Source organism: Schistocerca cancellata, chromosome 2 (assembly GCF_023864275.1).
Source record: "Schistocerca cancellata isolate TAMUIC-IGC-003103 chromosome 2, iqSchCanc2.1, whole genome shotgun sequence".
NCBI classification, from domain to species: Eukaryota; Metazoa; Arthropoda; class Insecta; order Orthoptera; family Acrididae; genus Schistocerca; species Schistocerca cancellata.
Genome location: NC_064627.1, coordinates 758160562 through 758181175, shown reverse-complemented (window position 1 = coordinate 758181175; position 20614 = coordinate 758160562). Strand labels below are relative to the sequence as shown.

General features: G+C 41.2%; 1 protein-coding gene across 1 annotated transcript in view; it reads left to right on the top strand.

The window, feature by feature from the left end:
* LOC126162581 (uncharacterized) overlaps positions 1 to 20614 on the top strand; it is a 249666-nt gene that overhangs the window by 66358 nt on the left and 162694 nt on the right. Inside the window, exons 7-8 of the mRNA XM_049919176.1 lie at positions 6337 to 6505; positions 6645 to 6830. Coding sequence (XP_049775133.1) covers positions 6337 to 6505; positions 6645 to 6830 — 355 coding nt within the window. The remainder of the gene's footprint in view (positions 1 to 6336; positions 6506 to 6644; positions 6831 to 20614) is intronic.

The following is a 20614-nucleotide window of genomic DNA, read 5'->3' as shown; positions in this document are numbered from 1 at the left end:
CATTCCATGCAGTTGTAATAAATATTGTATCCAGACAGTTTGGTGGTCAGAGGATCTGCCTAGAGAGCAGGATATCCAGATTCAAAGCCCAGTCCAGCACAAATTTTCAACTTTCCCAATTGATTTCAATCAATGTCTTAATTCATAATGGCTGCTGGATCAAAATGGTGTCTGTTCATTTGGACATGTCTAAAAAAATAGATTTTTTTAAAGAAAAAAAGGTGAGACTGCCAATGATCTCTTCAGTGCAGATGCACACTAGGCTCAAACTATTATGGGAATCAGCAAAATGTCATGAGTAATGAGGATAATGGGCAAGAGGCAACACATTAGTAGTGTGTAGCTAAATTGAGAATTTGGGTGTGACGGGAGGCATGCGAGGGCAGTCCATGCAGTTGTAATGACCATTGCGTCCGGACGGCTTAATGGTCAGAGAGCAGGAGGGGTTTGAATCCCGGTTCGGCACTAATTTTCAACTTTCCCCATTCATTTCATTCTGTGCCTGCTTGCAGCCGATGTCTGATTCCTTTGTGTCTCAATATATTATATACCAGCTGTTATGTAAACACTGTTTGGCCTTTTACATCAGCACGACTACCACCAAAATATCAATTAGGATGAATGGGCATAGGCAGAGGGTGTATACTGGCAACATGCAATATCTTGTTGCAGAGCATGCTTTACAACATGACAGTTGTGATCTCGGTGTGTGTTTCACCACACTCGCCATATGCATTCTTCCCCAGATACCAGTTTCCCAGAACTTCACAAGTGGGAACTAGCGCTACAACATGTCCTTTGTTCTCGCCACCCACCTGGCCTTAATTTATGTTAATTTTTTCTATTTCAGCAGTTCTTCACAGTAACTACTCTTTTCTTTACTCATTTTAGTTTTCTACATCTTTCATTGTCTTACCCGTCCATTTTTCACCACCACCTCCCACCTCTGTTACATACAATGCACTTAGTTTTTCAGTCTTATTAACTAATGCATTATGTTTAAGTAGTAATCTCAGTCTTGCATATTATCCTGTTGTCCACCTTTAAGCACTGAGGCTTCCAAATCGCACTCAGTGCAGCCCCAACAATCAGTCTTTCCTTCTTATCCCATGTCATAAGTCTCCCCTGATCTGTGGTTATGGGTGACTTTCTCGAAATCTGCCCCTTTTCCTAGACCTCTCCATTCCTTTTCCTTCACCCCTCTTCCTTCCCCTTCAACCCTTCTGCCTGAAGAAGTAGCCACTGGCTCCGAAAGCTTGCCTAATTACAACCCTCTGTTATGTGTGTGCACTGCCGCTGCTTGGTGAGTAGACTTTTTATCTATTCAATTAAAATATTTTGTCAATATATTTATTACCTACTGTTGTCCTCAATGAGGCCTGGGTGGAGTTGGTATCATGAGAGTCAAGTGTATAACTTTACCATGCAAATGGCTGATCAGTGCTTCTATATTGCAATGATATGTTGTGTGCTATTACAGATCAGTACGGAATAGAGTAGAGTTAGAGACTGAAACACAGTAGTGATATACAGCATATTCCACTTGAATAGCACCAAGGAGGCCACGGAGCTTAACATCACTATCCAATTTATCTAGTATCGTCAACTTCGACACATTTCCAATCTCCACAATACAACGTGGAGAGGATTATAATTTAGCTGAGAACATTGACACATGGTATGCTGCTCAAGGACTATAATGCCACAATAGGTTTCAGCACGCACTCTCCTGCAGAGTGAAAATTCATTCTGGAAATACGGAATGTTGCCATCCCAATTCTCCCCTCCTCTCTTCCATTTTCTCACAAGAAGCAACTTGTGAAAAGATCACTGGAACTGTAGTTGGTATATTGTCACGTATCCAGTTTTAGATTATTTCAAACAATGGAAAATCCAGGATGGAATGAAACAATATTATGAGAAGGAAAGTTGCTACTCACCATATAGCAGAGATGCTGAGTCACAGATAGTCACAACAAAAAGACTTTCACTTAAAGTTTTCACCAATGGCCTTCGTCTACAATAAACACACACACACACACACACACACACACACACACACACACACACACACACGTCTGCAGTCTCAGACAGCTGAAACCACACTGCAGTGTGTGTGTGTGTGTGTGTGTGTGTGTGTGTGTGTGTGTGTGTGTGTGTGTGTGTGTGTGTGTGTGTTTGTGTGTTTGTGTTTGTGTTTGTGTGTGTGTGTGTGTGTGTGTGTGTGTGTGTGTTGTTGTTGTTGTTGTTGTTGTTGTGACGAAAGCCATTGGCCGAAAGCTTTAAGTGTGAAAGTCTTTTTGTTGCGCCTATCTGCGACTCAGCATCTCTACTTTAGATTATTTTAGCAACTTTTAGTTTTCATACACTTGCTGCAAAACACCTGATAATGAGTAAAATTTACTCAAAATGTGTTGCAGTGTGTTAAATTAGTCTAATTTTGTCTTTGCAATCATATGGGAGTGGTAGTAAGTGGTTGTAGTATATTCTAAGTTCAGCACTTAAAATGGTTTCTAGAAACTTTGTAAGTAGGCTCTCACAGGATGGTTTAAATTTCGGTTTCTGTCTCAAAGTATTTGCCAGTTCAGTGTCTTCAGTATCTCCATGATGCTCACCCATTACTGGGGACAAGAAAATTTTGTTAAAACTATAAAGCATCAAACAACACAAAATGGTGGATTTAAACAAAATAATATGGAGTCTCTTGATTCTTAGTGATGTATCACAAAATTGGTGATATTTAACAAAATGTTGCAGAAAATAATGTTTTTTTCCTCTTTGCAGGTAAAAAAAGTCACAAATCTGAGAACATCAATCATAAGTAATAGCTATATAATGTTGAAAATAGATATTTTCATCAGGTCTGATTGTGACATACAACCTAGTTTAATGTAACAGTTCATTTCCTGCATTAAGAAATGAAACCAAATGTGTTTTGCGCCCACTCATTGCCACCCTTCATGATTAAACAATATTGTACGCAATAGCATTGTAGTGATCATCATTGAATGTTGTGGCAAACACTCTCGGTTGGAATGTACACTCAGCTTGTAATATGCGATTGGTGCATAAGTTTGTAGCGTTTTTCTTTAAGTTTAAGAATAACAACAGACGCACATAACAGAGACATTAGTTGTAAATAATTTTTCTCTTTCACTATTTACAACAGTCAGCCATTGCTAGGATAACTTTTTAGTTCCGCCACTGTAGAAATCGCGTGTCTTTGAGGCGAAGAACTCTTCGAGCCATGTTCAGAGTGCATTTTCATCTGGAAACGAAATATCTTGAAGCTTGTTCCATAGGAGAGCACAAAAATTGAAAATCCGAGGGTGCAAGATAAGGTGAATAAGTTGGGTGAAAAATGACTTCCCAACCCAACTCCTGTATAGTGTTTTTTGTCAGTTTAGCAGAATGCAGGCAGACCATACTGTGGAGTAGCATCACTTTCCACAGTGTTTCTGGTCATTGTTCTTGGATTGCTTTTGCCAGATGTCTCAGTTGTTGACAGTAAATGTCAGCAGTGATGGTTAACCTCAGGGGAGCAGTTCATAATACACCATAGTGTCGCTGTTCCATTAAATGCATGACATTATATATTGTGGAACTGCATAGATTTTTGTGCAGGGAGTTGCTGCTTTGCTTGGGCTCAACCAATCCTTTCTTTACTTGATGTTAGGAAAAAGACACCATTTCTTGGCACCAATAATGATACAGAATAGCAATGGTCGGAGTTGTTCACAAGCCAATTGGTGATAAGCGAGCAGAGATTGCCCTCATGGCCACCTGCTGATTTTTGTGGTTTTGGCTTAGAGTATACGTTACCCATACACCTGATTTTTGAACCTTGCATTCAAATGTGGCACAATGGTGGAATGATCATAGTTCATCACATTTTCCACTTTTCGAGTACAATAAATGGTTCATTGTGATTAATACATTTAAATGATGATGATCTACAAACCCCAAAGGTCTTCCAGAACGTTGAGAGTCACTAATATCAAAATGATCCCACTTAAAACAAGAAAACCATATTTTTTGCCATGATCGTCCAAGGGCATTATCCACCTATGGGGCACAGATGTTTCTGGCTGCCTCTGTTGTTGTCACCCCTCTGTTGAACTGAGACAGAAGAATATGCCACAAATGTTTTGATTTCTCTACTAAGCACTCTATTTTCTAGTGTCTACAGCTCCACTCACTATCTCCAAATGACAATATGTAAATTCAAATAGCAACAGTGAACTATGAATTAAAACTGACGATCGATAAATAAACCCACAGCAGTCGGAATAATAACATGCAAATTGAAAATGGTATGAACTTATGTACCAATCTAATACAGACTAATTTATGAAAATGTTATTTAATATTGTTTAAATTATTCACATGTTGTTTTCAAAAGTTATTGGAAGCATTTCTGCATACCTTGAATAAATGTGTCTTGGAGTTCTTATTGCATCAGATTCTTATTCGAGCTCCAGCCTTTGAAGCCTTCCTCCATCATCATTGTAGAGAAATTTCAGTTGCCCATTAATTTCTGTGTTTGGTTGTCATGGAAACATCACGAAGTGACAGTAGGGTGATTTCATCTCAAATCATACAAGTCAACAGTGAACGTGTCACATCACTATTTCAAAGTTTGCTGAAAAAAATATATGTTGAAGTTCCATGTGATACCTCTTGAAAACTACAATATTTTGATTTTCTGATGATTTGTTAAAACAGACTTCTTTAAATGAGAGAATTTGTGAAAATGTCATTAACAAACAGGAAAATTGACAAATGCTTCCAATAGAGTGAGACATGATTAATACATACACACTTCTGAGCCTTTTTTTATATAAACTATGAAAATTTGTAACTTTTTCAAATTCCAAAATTATTTTTTGAAAATATGAGTAGTCACAGGATGTTAACAGCCTTCAGAAATGATAAAGTGAAAGGACTGCTAACTGTTAGCTATGACAATAATGCATGAAATTCTTAAACTGTCAAAATGTAGTACATAAAATGAAAGAATCTGAAATTTTTTGGTTATTTAGAAAGAATTATTTCCTCCAAAACCCTCATCCTAAATGTTTTAAAACTTTCATGGTACATTAGTTGGTCATTATACTTAGAGAATGTACGTTCAGAGTGGGCAGTACTTGTTTGCACAAAATGTGAGAAATATTTTAGGTAGACCTAGCTCTACTCTTAAGGTCAAAAAGTCATGGACACTTAAATATTTGGATTGATCACTGATTTTAAGTAAATGTCATGCAAAACTGGTATTTCTGAATCAAAATAATTACTTTACAACATTATAGGTGAGTGGGAGAACAAATCATAATTTTGTTTGAAAGCATTTTATTAAAATATGAGATATAAAATATTTATATCCATTTTTCTTTTTATGATATTATTCACAAATAATTGTCTTCTGTCATAATTTTACTTCTTCCTGATTCTACATGAATTAAAATTGTCTACAATGTAACAGTCAACACTGCGCTGTTGAAAAGAGGTTCTTTCCCCCCCCCCCCCCCCCCCCCCCCCCCCAATCTGCTTCTTGTTGAACTTGAATAGCCAAGCTGAATTTGAACACGGACAAGTATCATCCAACAAAAACAGTACTTAGGAAATGGGAACTGCACACTGATCTTTTGATAACAGCTATTTGAAAGCATTAGCAGGATCATGAGGTGTCATGAAGGTGACAGTTATACCATGCAGCTTATTATCTGTCCCATCCACCACTAATTGTCATACACACAAGAAAAGAAGTGGTTCACTACAAATTCTTCTAACGTATACTATGGTCTCTGCACACACAGTAACAGGCTGCATATCATGGAGAACCGTTCTTGCAATGTATGTGCCATTCCGGGATGCAACCCAGTAGTGACTTGATTGAATTCCTACCACGAGCTTCATAGAAGACCATTTTCCTCTCATTTTTAAACACAATTCCCTTAATGTACTTTCATTTAGAATGAAGAGTTTCATGTTTGTTATTAATGTTGATATGGTGTGTACAAATCCAGTAGCATCTCTTATAGCATCAACTGCTTCTTAAATCTCGTTGCAAGATGTTTACAGAAACCTCCTACCCCACATGCACCTTTTCCATGACCTATTGCTGAAAATATCGATTTTTTTGTCTTAATTCCTGTACTACAGTGTTGACCAGGCTCATAAAACTGAAAGCAGTTTTTAAAATGAGATGCTGCACCATCAGTCACATACATATGTTTGGGAAATGCGTGGTCTCTAGATGTCATCAATTATCATGCTGACATAAGTTTATTCATATGTGTAAGTAAATATGTCTAAAAAAAACAATTTTTTTTGCAGCCATGAAAAGAAGTTGGAGGGTTTCCAGACTTTACAGCAAGAGTATGTGGAAACTAACTGTGCGTTCCAAGTGGCAGAATCACATAACAGGGACCTGAAGTTAAAGCTACAACAGTCTGAGAAGATTTGTGCAAACCTTCAGCAAAAACTGGATGAGACTGTGGAACAGGGGAGTTATTCATATGAGTACATATGTTAGTCTAACAAGTCAAAAAGAACTAGAAGCATGTGTGTGTGTGTGTGTGTGTGTGTGTGTGTTCTGAGAAATTTATCCAAAGTTTCAACTTGATTTTTTTTATTTATTGCAGAAATGTGAAACTGCAGCAAGTCTTGAGAAAGTAGGTAGCTCCCTTAGCGAGTGCCGTAAAGAACTTTCTGCTCAAAAGGAAGCATATGAGAGGCTCAGACTTAAAAATGAAGCAGATAAACAAGTGCTTTGTGAAAGGATAGTGGCACTTGAAGATATGATAACTGGTTTAGAAAGCAAGAACAAAGTAAGTAGTGAACTTTGTGTAATTACAACTATAGTAATAAGCAGCATGTACAGGAACAGTCTTATTTTCTGGATTTAGCAGCCGTACAAATTTAATAGCAAATGGTGGCTTATCAGATACCCTCACTTACAATGATGTACTTTTATAAAGTCAGTTCCTCGTCTTACAGAGTAACAGAAGTGCTCTTACTGTCAACTAATTACGATTTTGTTGAAGAATACTTCTTTCTTAACTCAATGATTGTACTGTCAAGCATGGGCAGAATTGACTTGAACAAGTGTGTTTTGTGTATTACATTCTCTGTGGATTTCTTCCATGTCTAATAGTGGAAAATGGGATTGATTAATATGTATGATTATCACAAATGTGACCAAATTTCTGGTAAAATAAGTTGATCAGGGTGGGAGGGAGGGAAGGAGTGTGGTGGGTGGGGGAGTGAGAAACAGGGGGGGGGAGAAGAGGTGGGGGGGGGGGGAGGGGTATTAGAATAAACTGGAAAATTCCAGTAAGCTTTTTCTGGGTATTTGGCCACCCATTTTGCCAAAACCCCAATGTTTTGACCAGTATTGCACGTGGCCTTCTGTGTGTCATGTGTACTACTGATCAAGTACCAGGAAACCTCTTTGCACACTGTTTCTCTCCCTTATCCTATTTTTTCGTGTGAGAATAGCCATAGCATTTTGCCTCAATAATCAGAACAGGAGAATGGTAGGGGGAAGAACTTAGGTGCTACTTCATGACAATTTTAGTTTATTATTGGGCATTGTTGATGAATAAGGCGATAGTCACTATTGAGATGTAGAATTGCACCAGTGATCTGTGCTGGCTGTTGGGTAATGTCAGTGTGTCATGCTCCTTGAGCAGTTATCATTTCAGCTGTGCCTGATTTGGGTAGCAATACTAGTGCAGCCAGCCTGTAGGCTAGTATTAGTTGGCAGCTTGAGTCCATCATTGTGATTGGTGCTGACTGATTTCTTAAATACAGGGTGGTCCCGAATTCATGGTACAAACTTTAATGGTAGGTACAGGACATTGTAACAAGGATTTATTGTATAGGAATGTATAGCCGCAGGTGACGCGGTGAGGCGTAAACAGGGGAAAGAGAAATGGAGTGATCGGTTGGTGTCACTGCCGGTAGAGGGCAGTAGATGAACATGATGTATCGCAGTAGGGACAAGCGCCATTCACAATTGTGCTGCCGTAGACGATGGGTGACTTTACGTATGCAGAAAAAGCAGACATGCATTACATGTACGGCCGTGCAAATGGTAACGCCAGAGCTGCGTTACGAATGTATCGCGCGGAGTATCCTAATCGACGAATGCCGGATCATAGAATTTTTCAACGGTTACATCGTCAACTTTGTGAAACAGGTACGTTCGACGTCAACAGACATGACGCTGGTCGATTAAGAGCTGTACGCACTCCAAGACTGGAAGAACGCATCTTGAACATAGTGGCTGATAGACCCGAGTCAAGCACAAGAACTGTTGCGCGTGACGTACATGTGAGTCATCAGACTGTATGCAGAGTGTTAAATGAAAATCGCTTACACCCCTTCCATTTTCAAAAAGTACAAGCATTGAATCCGGCAGATTATCCTCTTCGCGTGAACTTCTGCCAGTGGTTGTTGCAGCAATGTGCGTTGCAGCCGGATTTCGTAGGTCATGTGCTATTTACAGATGAAGCGACATTTTCACGCGAGGGTGTCTTTAATGCGCACAATTCCCATGTGTGGGCAACAGATAATCCACATGCAACGCGTCCACATGCGTATCAACAATGTTTCGGTATTAATGTGTGGGCTGGTATTGTGAACGACTTTTTGATTGGGCCATACTTACTACCCACGCGACTCTGTGGCGAAAGCTATCTTATTTTTCTGCAAGAAGTGTTACCAGAACTGCTGCAAGATGTTCCACTCGCCATTCGTAACCGCATGTGGTTTCAGCACGATGGAGCGCCAGCACACTTCAGCACTGCTGTACGGAATTACCTGAATGCCACGTTTGGTGCTAGATGGATTGGGCGTGGTGGACCAGTCCCTTGGCCACCCCGATCTCCTGATTTCTCTTGCCTCGATTACTTTTTATGGGGACATCTTAAGAGTCTTGTTTATGAGACTCCAGTTGACTCAGATGAGGATCTCGTTGCTCGCATATCTGTAGCTGCTGCAGGTGTGCGTGAAATACCAGGCATCTTTGAACGTGTACGCCAATCGCTGCACCGACGCTGTCAAGCATGTATCGCTCATGGTGGACGCAATTTTGAACACTTACTGTAAACATGACACTTGTCAACAACGATTTCAATAAAATCTTTCGTTTTCCTTTCGGCCGTTATTTCCCCTGTTTACGCCTCACCGCGTCACCTGGGACTATACATTCCTATACAATATATCCTTGTTACAATGTCCTGCACCTACCATTAAAGTTTGTACCATGAATTCGGGACCACCCTGTATTTTATTCTGGTCTGTTAGGGTGGTTTAACAAGAATGTGTATACTGAATGTTGACTGCCCTAATTTTAAACTGAATCCTGTGCAACAAGTTAGGTATGAGTGAGTGTAGTAAATACTTTAAATTTTTGTGTATTGTAAGAATTACTTCTAAAACATTTAGGAGGGGATTTTAATGTGTTGCTAAGCAGCTTATTCATCTTGAGTGTCATGTGAACTATCTTCCAGAGACAATTACAACTTTAGCTCTTTTATTTTTTCATTTTTATCTCTATGTTGAAAGCTATGTAGTGTAGAATATAATCATTGACACATGAAGATTTTTGTGTGTGCATAGACTCATAGTAATGCATGCACGTATCGTATACCCACATATTTTAGATACTTGTGTGTGCATATGTGTGTTTTAATGATTAATTTTAATACTGGATAAGTATGAAATATAATTGTTCAAAAACCACCCGTCCAGGTATAGTTGAGTACCAGTGCTGCTGTTTTTTATATTGAGTGCTGGCATCATAAGCACCTACTCTGTCAAGAGTATTGACCTTGTTGACCTCAAGCTTTTTGCCACTGTGCCTTGATTGATTACTGCTTGATGATTAATTTTCTAAGTGTCACTGACTCCCTATGCAGTTGATAGGATGGGACAATCGAATGAAAATGAGACATGTGGAAAACATTGTGAAAAGGAAAGTTGCTACTCACTACATAGCGGAGATGCTAGGTCACATATAGGCACAACAAAAAGACTGTCACAAATATAGCTTTCAGCCAGTAAGGCCTTCGTCAGAATTAGATGGCAAACACACACACACACACACACACACACACACACACACACACACACACAAAAAAAGCACAACTCTCACACACATGAATGCAGTGTCAGGTAACTGAGGCCACACTGCGAGCTGCAGCACTAGTGCATGATGGGAGTGGTGACTGGGTGAGGGTAAGTTGGAAAGAGGGTAGGGACACTATGTGCAGTCGGGAGGTTAAACGGATGGAGTGGAGAGGTGGGGAAGGGGGGGGGGGGAGGGGATAGCAGGAAAGGAGAGAAGTAAAAAGATTGGGTGTGATTGAGGAATGGGGTCTCTGTAGTCCTGGAATGGAAAAAGAGAAGAGGCTAGATAGGAGAGGACAATGATTGACTAAGTCGGAGACCAGGAGGGTTACAGGAATGTAGGACACATTGCAGGGAAATTTCCCATCTGTACAATTCAGAAAAGCTGGTGTTGGTGGGAGGGACCCATATGGCACAGCCTGTGAAGCAGTCATTGAAATGGAGGATGTCATGTTTGGCAGTGTGCTGAGCAACAGGATGTTCCACTTGTTTCTTGGCTACAGTTTGTCGGTGGCCATTTATGCAGACAGACAGCTTATTGGGTGTCATGCCCACATAGAATGCAGCACAGTGGTTGCAGCATAACTTGCAGATCTCATGACTGGTTTCACAGGTAGCCCTGCCTTTGATGGTATAGGTGACGATTGTGATCGGACTGGAGTAGATGGTGGTGGGAGGATGTAGAGGACAGGTCTTGCATCAAGGTCTATTACAGGGGTGTGAGCTATGAGGTAAGGGGTTTGGAGAAGGGGTTGTGTAGGGATGGACGAGTGTATTGTGTAGGTTCCTCAGAAGTGTGAGGACACCCTGTCCACATTCCTCCAGACCCTCAACAACCTCTCCTCCATTTGCTTCAACTGGTCCTACTCAAATCAATAAGCCACCTTCCTAGATGTTGATCTCCACCTCAAAGATTGCTACATCAGTATCTCCATCCATATCAAACCTATTAACCACCAATAATACCTCCACTTTGACAGCTGCCACCATTCCATACCAAGAAGTCCCTTCCATACAGCCTAGCCACCTGTGGTCATCGTATCTGAAGTGACGAGCGACATCTGAAGTGATGAGTGATCCCTCTTGAAATATTCTGAGGGTCTCACTGAAGCCTTCACAAACCATAATTATCCTCTCAACCTTGTACAAAAAAAATCTGCTGTGCCTTATCTTTCCAATCTCCCACCACCTCACAAAGTCCCACTGTCAGACCCCAGAGGAACATTCCCCTCATAACTCAGTTCCACCCAGAACTTGAGCAACTGAATTACATTCGCTGCCAGGGTTTCGACTACCGTATTTACTCGAATCTAAGCCGCACTCGAATCTAAGCCGCACCTGAAAAATGAGACTCGAAATCAAGGAAAAATTTTTCCCGAATCTAAGCCGCACCTGAAATTTGAGACTCGAAATTCAAGGGGAGAGAAAAGTTTTAGGCCGCACCTCCAGATCGAAACAAAGTTGGTCCATTGTAATATGAGACACAATTTAGGTCGAATGGATGACGACACAGCTGCAGGAGTTTGGTTCGAGTCGTAAGCTTAGCAGTTAAGCTTTACCAGGTAGCCATTGCTATGCGTCAGGCGCTCCGTCCGTATTTATACGGGTGCCCTTCCTTTTTCACGTGCTTCGTCTGATTTGATTTGATTGCTTATTTTTCTTTGATCTGATAAGAGCCGTTCTCTTTGTTATAGGTGTTTACGTCACTCTAGGCTGAAAATGCATTACTGTACTGTGTCATGCATTGTTTGTCGCATTCTGATAATGAGTGTTTACGGCCTGTCGCCGCTCGCGGCATGGCTTGCTTTTGTGCACGCTACCGCTGCATACAATGAGAGAAAAAAAAAGAGAGAGAGAAGAGTAGTCTTATTAGCGAAACAATGGCAAGAGACTGCTATTTGTTGTTACTCACACTGCTGCTTTCTTTGATAATGATCAACAAGAACCCAGTAATAAACTATGTATGATAGAAGATGGTCTGAATGAGAGTTTAGGGGAAATTTTTCTCCATTTGAAAATCTTTGCAGACGCCTCGTCAGTACATTACATTCTGCACAGAAATTAGAGTCATCTTAGATTTAAAAATCTAGTCAATTGCCGTGCTTCATTTCTGACTGTATCACTATTAGGCATAAGAATAATACGAATATAAACATGACACGATACGTATATTCTTCCGCGTTTGCTGTTGTCTCACTCTAGTTTCGTAGTTTATTAGGCAGACAGGATTTAAATGAGATAGCAGCAAACACGAAACAATACATGGCAAAATGTGTATATTCGTATTATTCTTATGTTGAAGAGAATACTGCATGTGATTGACAATTCATAAAAGTTCCTATTAGCAACCATCTCTTCTCACAGGTAGGAAAAAATTCAGAACGTAGAGTTGGCCATATTGCCAAACATCCCGAATTGTCTTGCCAGTCGGATTTTCGTAGTAAATTGAAATTCTGCTACATTCGAAGATGAACAATACGGAATTTGTATTTACTTCGTTGGATAATGTATGAAAATGCAGTGGTCGAAACTTGAGGCGGAGAAAAAAAACTCGTCTTCCACCTTTTTTTAAATTTATTTACTGACGCAGAGGTTTTGACGCCAGTATTTATCTTTGTGCCTGCAAAGCATGCCTATGTAGCGCTACATATATTGGACGGCAGAAGTTAGTTGTGGCGGCAGCTACCAACATTTTTCAGAACTTCTACTTACTTTTCACTCGATTCTAAGCCGCAGGCGGTTTTTTGGATTACAAAAACCAGAAAAAAAGTGCGGCTTAGATTCGAGTAAATACGGTATCTCTCATCAAGCCCTGAAATGAGAAATGCCCTTCACATTATCCTTCCCACCACTCCCACAAAGGTATTCTGCCGTCCATCGAACCTACACAATATACTCGTCAATCCCTACACAATCCCTGCTCCGAACCCCTTACCTCATGGCTCATACCCCTGTAATAGACCTAGATGCAAGACCTGTCCTATACATCCTCCAACCACAACCTCCTCCAGTCCGGTCACGGACATCACCTATCCCATCAAAGGCAAGGTTACCTGTGAAACCAGTCATGTGATCTACAAGCTAAGCTGCAACCACTGTGCTCCGTGCTATGTGGGCATGACAACCATCAAGCTGCCTGTCCACATGAATGGCCACCGACAAAGTGTCGCCTAGAAACAAGTGGACCACCCTGTGCTCAGCAAACTGCCAAACATGACATCCTTGAAACTTCATGATGGATTAAAAACGTGTACCGGACCGAGACTCGAACTCCGGACCTTTGCTTGTTGCGTGCAAGTGCTCTACCAACTGTGCTACCCTAGCATGACACACGACCTACCCTCACAGCTTTACTGCCGCCAATACCTCATCTCCTACCTTCCAAAGTTGGAAGTGGGTAGCTCAGTTGGTAGAGCACTTGCCCGCGAAAGGCAAAGGTTCCGAGTTCGAGTCTCGGCCCGGCACACGGTTTTAATCCCCCAGGAAGTTTCATAACTGCACACTCTTTGCTGCATAGTTAAAATTTCATTCACCACATCCTTCATTTCAATTACTGCTTCACAGGCTGTGCCATATGGATCCTCCCCACCAACACCAGCCTTACTGAACTGCGCAGATGGGAACTTTTCCTGCAATATATCCTAAATTCTCATAACCGTCCTGGCCTCAACCTTAGTTAGTCATTGTCCTCTTCTATCCAGCCCCTTCTCTGTTCCCATTCCAGCACTATACAGCCCTCATTCCTCCATCACACCCAGTCTTTTTACTTCTCTCCTTTTCCGCTATCACCCTCTCCCAACCTCTCCATTCCCTCTGTCTAACATTTCAAACAAGGTAAGCTATTGTTTTGTTACAACCAGCTCCATAAGTAACCGATGTGATTCCTTTTTGTGTCTGTGGTTGCCAAAGTATGTGTGATGGTGACATGACATTGTAGTTCTTCACTTCCAAAATGAATGTGTAAGAGTGCAACAGCTGTCCTTTCTTTTTAAAGACATAGCTTAAATATAAAAATTAGGAAAGTATAGCAGATTGGAGAAGTTAATATGTGAGATATAGGTAAAACATTCATGGGAAATTATTAATTAAGAATGGCTTATCCTTGTAAAACCAAACTTTAAGTGGCCATTTAAGCAAAATAATTGTAAATTGCCAGACCAGCTAATCACCTCTCTAAACGGTTTCCCATTTCTACTTTCATTCCATAAAGTGTGACACCAATAGCACATTTAATTGAATATACCGTAATGTTGCAAATAATGGCGGGAAAACTGCCTCAAAAGTCCTGGCTGTTAGTTGGAGGGAAGCTGTGAGTGCCAAGAGGCTGGGGCCAAAGGTACAGAATGCAATGCAGCTCTACTGCCTTTAGTGCTATATGGCCACATCTTGTCAACTGAGGGAGATTCTTAACCTTGGCTTTGGCAAAATGAAGAGTGGATGTCATTCTTTCGTGTCACCTCTGCCTGAAGTGGCAAACCAGTGGGGGACGTGCTCAATGGCAAAATTTGAACTGTGATGTTATAAAGCTGCCAGCATCCTGTTGTTAGTCCTCAGTGCTCAGTCGTCAGTTGAGTTATATTGTCATGCTTGGTCCGCCCCCATTGTCATTGTTGCACCATCATGTGAACTGGTTTATTCAAGGTGAGCCTGTCTCATCATTAATCGTGTTTACTGCATACTCCTTTGTTTACACTCTAGTGAGGCCCTTGATAAAGTACTCTCTGGGGTGATTAGCTGCAATAGAGTAACATGCTGTATCTAGGATATCCTTTTGATTTTGTGTCTGAGTGTATGTCATTTGTGTGTGTGTTTGAGGAGGAGGAGGGGGGGGGGGGGGTGCTCTCTCATTGCTAAACTCCTTGTATTTGTTTTTTCATTGATGAATAAATCTTTTTGTTGTGTTGAGTAATGGTAGTAGGAAGGAGATTCCTTTACCATTGCAAGACATGATAAATAGGAAATCTTCCATCAGCAAAATTACAGAACATGAACTTCTCCTGCAAGCAGGTGAAGAAGTCCAAATAGCTTGTTCAAGTGGTAAATTACTTAATCATGTTTGTTGCTTATGAATTAATTTCAGATGCATGGCAACATCTTCCTGAAAGACTATCTTTCCCAACCAGTTATCACTGCCCTACTGAATACTCACCCATGCCATACCACAACATGAATTCTAAGGAGGGGTTGTGGGTAGCAGCTGTGACCGCATTTCAGTGTGACAATGTTCATTGTGAATTGGCTCTTATTCCCTTCATCAGTGGAGTTACATTTCATATCCCAGTTCTCAATGTACAATTGTACCTTCAATAAGTGTGAGTTGATTTGTCTGCACCAGGAGTGATTGTGTAGATCTCCAGTTTCCCACTCCTTGTCGTATTTTGCTCCACCATGTCTTTGAGCACAGTGCTTAGATCCCCGGCTTGAATGTGCCTCTTGTATTCCATTCTTTGCTAATTGGTTGGACTTCTTATTCCCCATAATCCCAGCATGGCTCTTGGTCCACACAAATTGTACTTCTCTGCTGCATACCACCTTCTTAAAATATATGTCATATTTACAAGACTCAAACAATGGAAAATCCAGGACGGAATGTAACAATATTATGAAAAGGAAAGTTGCTACTCACCATATAGTGGAGATGCTGAGTTGCAGGTAGGCACAACAAAAAGCCTGTCATAGTATAAGCTTTCGATCATCAAGGCCTTTGTTGAAAATAGACAACAGAGGATGTATGGGTCTGGTCTTGCATCTAAGTCTATGGCAGGTATATGAGCCATGAGGTAAGGGGTTGGGAGCAGGGGTTGTGTAGGGATGGACAAGTATATTGTATAGGTTTGGTGGACAGTGGAATACCACTGTGGGAGGCCACTTGTTACTGGTTACTGTGCCACCACTGAGAGAATCTCTGCTCTCGTAGACCAACATTCCAGCCTATTACCTGGAACCTACCATCCTGTATAAAAGATACCAACTATTTCCTTCACCGACTCTCCACACACTTCCTGTCCCTTTATCAAACAGTGCCCTGCTCATCACTATTGGTGCCACCTCCCTTCACACTAACATCCCTAATGCCCATTGCCTTACTGCTGTTGAACACTCTCTCTCCTAATGCTCCTTGGATTCCAAACTAACAATCTCCTTCCTAGTCACCATGACCAACTATATCTTCATCCACAATTACTTCTCCTTTGAAAGCATTACCTACAAATAAATCCAGGGTACGGCTATGGGCACTGACATGGTCACCATCCTACGCCAACCTATTTGTGGGGCATCTAGAACAATCCTTCCTAAACACCCAGAATCCTAAATGCATCACATGGTTCATATTCATTGATGACGTCTTTGTAGTCTGGATCGAGGGTGAGGACAACCTTTCCACATTCTCCCAGAACCTCAGTAGCTTCTCCCCCATTTACTTCACCTGGTCCTACTCAGTCCAACAAAACCGCCTTCCTAGATGTTGCCTCCATCTCAAAGGTGGCTACATCAGTACCTCTGTCCATATAAAACTTATTAACAACATGCAGTACCTCTACTTTGACAGCTGCCACCCGTTCCATACCAAGAAGTCCCATCCATACAGCCTAGCCACCCATGGTCGTTGTATCTGCAGTGACAATCAGTCCCTCTTGAAATATACCAAGTGTCTCACTGAGGCCTTCATAGACCATAATTATTCTCCCAAACTTGTACAAAAACAAACCTCCCCTGCCTTATCCTTCCAGTTCCCACAACCTCTCAAAATCTCACTGCCCGGCCACAGAGGAGCATTCCTCTCGTAACTCAGTACCTCCCAGGACAGGAGCAACTGAATTATATTCTCCGCTAGGGTTTCGACTACCTCTCATCGTGCCCAGAAATGAGAAATGCCGTGCCCACTATCCTTCCCACCCCTCCCACAGTGGTATTCCGCCATCCACTGATCCTACACAATATACTCGTCCATCCCAATACAACCCCTGCTCCCAACCCCTTACTTCATGGCTCATACCCCTGTACTAGACCTAGATGCAAGACCTGACCTATACATCCTCCCACAACCAACTACTCCATTCCGGTCACAAACATCACCTATCCCATCAAAGGCAAGGCTACCTGTGAAAGCAGTCATGTGGTCTACAATCTAAGCTGCAACCACTGTACTGCATTCTATGTGGGCATGACAACCAACTAACTGCCTGTCCACATGAATGGCCACAGACAAACTGTGGCCAAGAAACAAGTGGAACACCCTGTTGCTCAGCTCACTGCCAAACATGACATCCTTCATTTCAATGACTGCTTCACAGCCTGTGCCAAATGGATCCTTCCCACCAACACCAGCTTTTCTGAAATGCACAGATGGGAACTTTCCCTGCAATATATCCTATGTTCACGTAACCCTCCTGGCTTCAACCTTCATTAGTCATTGTCCTCACCCATCTAGCCCCTTCCCTGTTCTCATTCCAGCACCACATAGCCCTCATTCCACCAATGTTCCTAGTCTTTTCACTTCTCTACTTTTCTGCAACCCTCCCCCAACCCCACCTCTCCCCTGCCTGCTGTCTAACCTCCCAATTGCACCTAGCTGCCTCACCCTCTTCCACCTCATCCTTGTGCGCTCCCCAGCAGCACTTCACTGTCTTCCACCCCTACCCTGCTATCCCTCCTCCTCCCTGCCCCAGCCTCCTCCTTACCCCCACCCAGTTGCCACTCCCATCATGCACTGCTGCTGTTGCTCGCAGTGTGGCTTCAGATGCCAGAGGTTGCAGTAATGTGTGTGTGTGTGTATGTGTGAGAGAGAGAGAGAGAGAGAGAGAGAGAGAGAGAGAGAGAGAGAGTTGTGTTTGATTGGGAGGGTTTCTTTCAGCTTCAGAAAGGGGTCGAAGTCATAAGATTGTTTCAAGACCTCACAGTGCACTGTTTCAATAAGAGGTTGACATTATTTTCAAGATGACAATAGTGGTTGTCATGCAACCCAACAGGGTGCTTGTATCAAAATAAATGTGGATGTTTGCACCATATATCTGTATGCAGATTTTGCTCCAGAAATCGGCAATAGTAGTCACTGTTGACAGTTTGTTCTTCAGGCACAGCACACATAAGAATAATACACTCATAGTCATTGGCCATAATCAGCACAAGCTTCACCCAGCTGGGTTCTTGTCACAATTTCTATGGACATGGCGAAGCTGGGTGATGCCTTTTAATTTGTTTCATTCTTTGAGTTTGGTCGGCCTGTGCCCACATCTCATCAGTGATGACAATAGACTGCAGAAATGTGTCTCTTTCAATATGAATCTGTCCAGGTGGATGCCAGCAAGTGCATACTGCTGCTGTTTTTATACTTTGGTGAGTTGATGTGGAACCTAACGGATGCAACTTTCCTCATGTTAAAGCATTTCATCAGTATGTGCCACACTGCTTAATTACTGAGACCAGCCTCTATGGATAATTCATGAAAAATCAATTGATGATCTATGGAAACAAGACCACTCATGATATCAACCTCGAGGAACAGATGCTCGACCTGTACAGTGAAAATTAGTGGCCTCATTTCATCGCACACATAATTCTCTGACCTCTTGTGCAAACACTCTGTATGGTGATGCATTCACATCTCAGGCTTCACATAATCCTCAATAACATTTGATACATTTTTGTCTAGGTCAACATCAGTTTTAATCCACAAATGTTGATCACCTTCTGAAAACTTGCTTTAGAGCAGTGAAGTTGACACTTTTCACTTCAATGCCACACAGCAACAATTCTCCCAACTGGATGCCTAACCACTCTCATATCCTATTTGTGCATGATTGATCTCCTGTGTTAGTCTGGACTACATTGCCATGACTTTATTTACTGTTCTTGTAAAATACGACATAGCAAGTAGAAGAGAAAGTGTGCTGCATTTTGGCATGTTAACACAAGTACCATAGGACAAGTAGTGTGCCCTGCAAACTACGGGTAGCACTGTCACTTGAGACTCGAGTTGATGTGATTTTGCCATCTTGTAAGTTGTTTGTTGGTAGTGTCTGTGCTTATTTTGTGAATGAATGCTGCAGTGAAAAAGCGGTGCTAAGAGTTATATTTACTTGTATTTAAAGAAGAGGAAGAACAAAAAATGCCCATGTGTTTTATTCCAGTATACAGATCTGGCTACAGAGAAAGTCAGTGTAAATAGTTCTTTAGGCCTAAAAAAAAAATAAATAAAAAAAAGAACTAGAGTTTTTCAAGTAGGTGAGAGCGGTACCTTGGAAAGACAGAGATCTGTTTTGTGTGTGATTCACATTTTGATGAGGAACTTTTAAAATTCCAAGACAGAGGTGGTCTCTAAAACCAGGAGATGTTCTTCATATATTTCCTATTTTACCAAAATATCTATCAAAAATGTTACACAAAAGGAAATGACCAGTAAAACACTTGCAAGAGAGTAGCCTCGGCAAAGAAAAAGGTGAACGAGAAGTTACAGTGTTTCTTTTGTCAAGGAAAATTTACGGAACAAAACAGTACAAACAGAGCAGCTATTACATCAAAAAGAACATTGAAGTGCAAGAAACTGGGAGTTGTGCAAGTACGTAAAAATTTAGAACAGCAAATGCTGAAATATGTCTTCTGCAAAAGCAGATCACAGACAGAAAGTGTAAGACAGCTCAGTCAGATCTCCTAGATCAGTCTAAACTCAGTAAGAAACAGGAAAATGTAGTAGATCCTATGATAAAGAAATGCCAATAGAAAAACAGTAAGGGAATGTGGTGTGATAATGAGTTTCTTCTGGACAGCGTGCTCTTAAAAGTTAAGTTACACAAAGGATACAGACATTATTTGAAGCATGGATTGTTGCACTTCCTTCCGAAACACATCTATGCAATTTAGTAAAGGGTCTCAGATGCTCGTGTGGAATCAGTTCGCTCACTGTGGAAGCAATTAAGAATTGTTTTCGGGAAGAACGAGATGGAAACAAACACTCAAGTGTGCAAATTTTTGATGAAGAAGTGCAATTCAAAAACACTTTGTTCAAAGTTGACGGTTTTATCAATTCAGGGGCATGCACTCCTGACAATTGTAAGAATAAACTTGGAAATTATGCTCTGGTCTCTGTTTGTTTGCATAACTGGATCCAACCTGTTACTATGTTTGCTAGTTGAAATGAAACTCCTGGTTACATTGTCTTGCAGGCATTGATTCACATAATTATCCAGCTAGAGAAAGCCTGAACAAGAATTATTGCATTTGCATCTGATGGCAGTCAACCGAATAAAAAGGTCTGGCAATGTCTAGGAATTAGTGGCATAATAAATAAATTTACTTCTTTTCTGTCAAATCCAACTGATGAAACCAGAACAACTGGGGGCATTTTCAAATGCTATTCATGTAATAAAATATGTAAGAAATCATTTTTGTGTTGAAGCTGACTACATCTCAATGACAAGATCATAAACAACAATTTTTATCGAAGAGTTTATGAACAAGAGAATACACCAGAATTTTC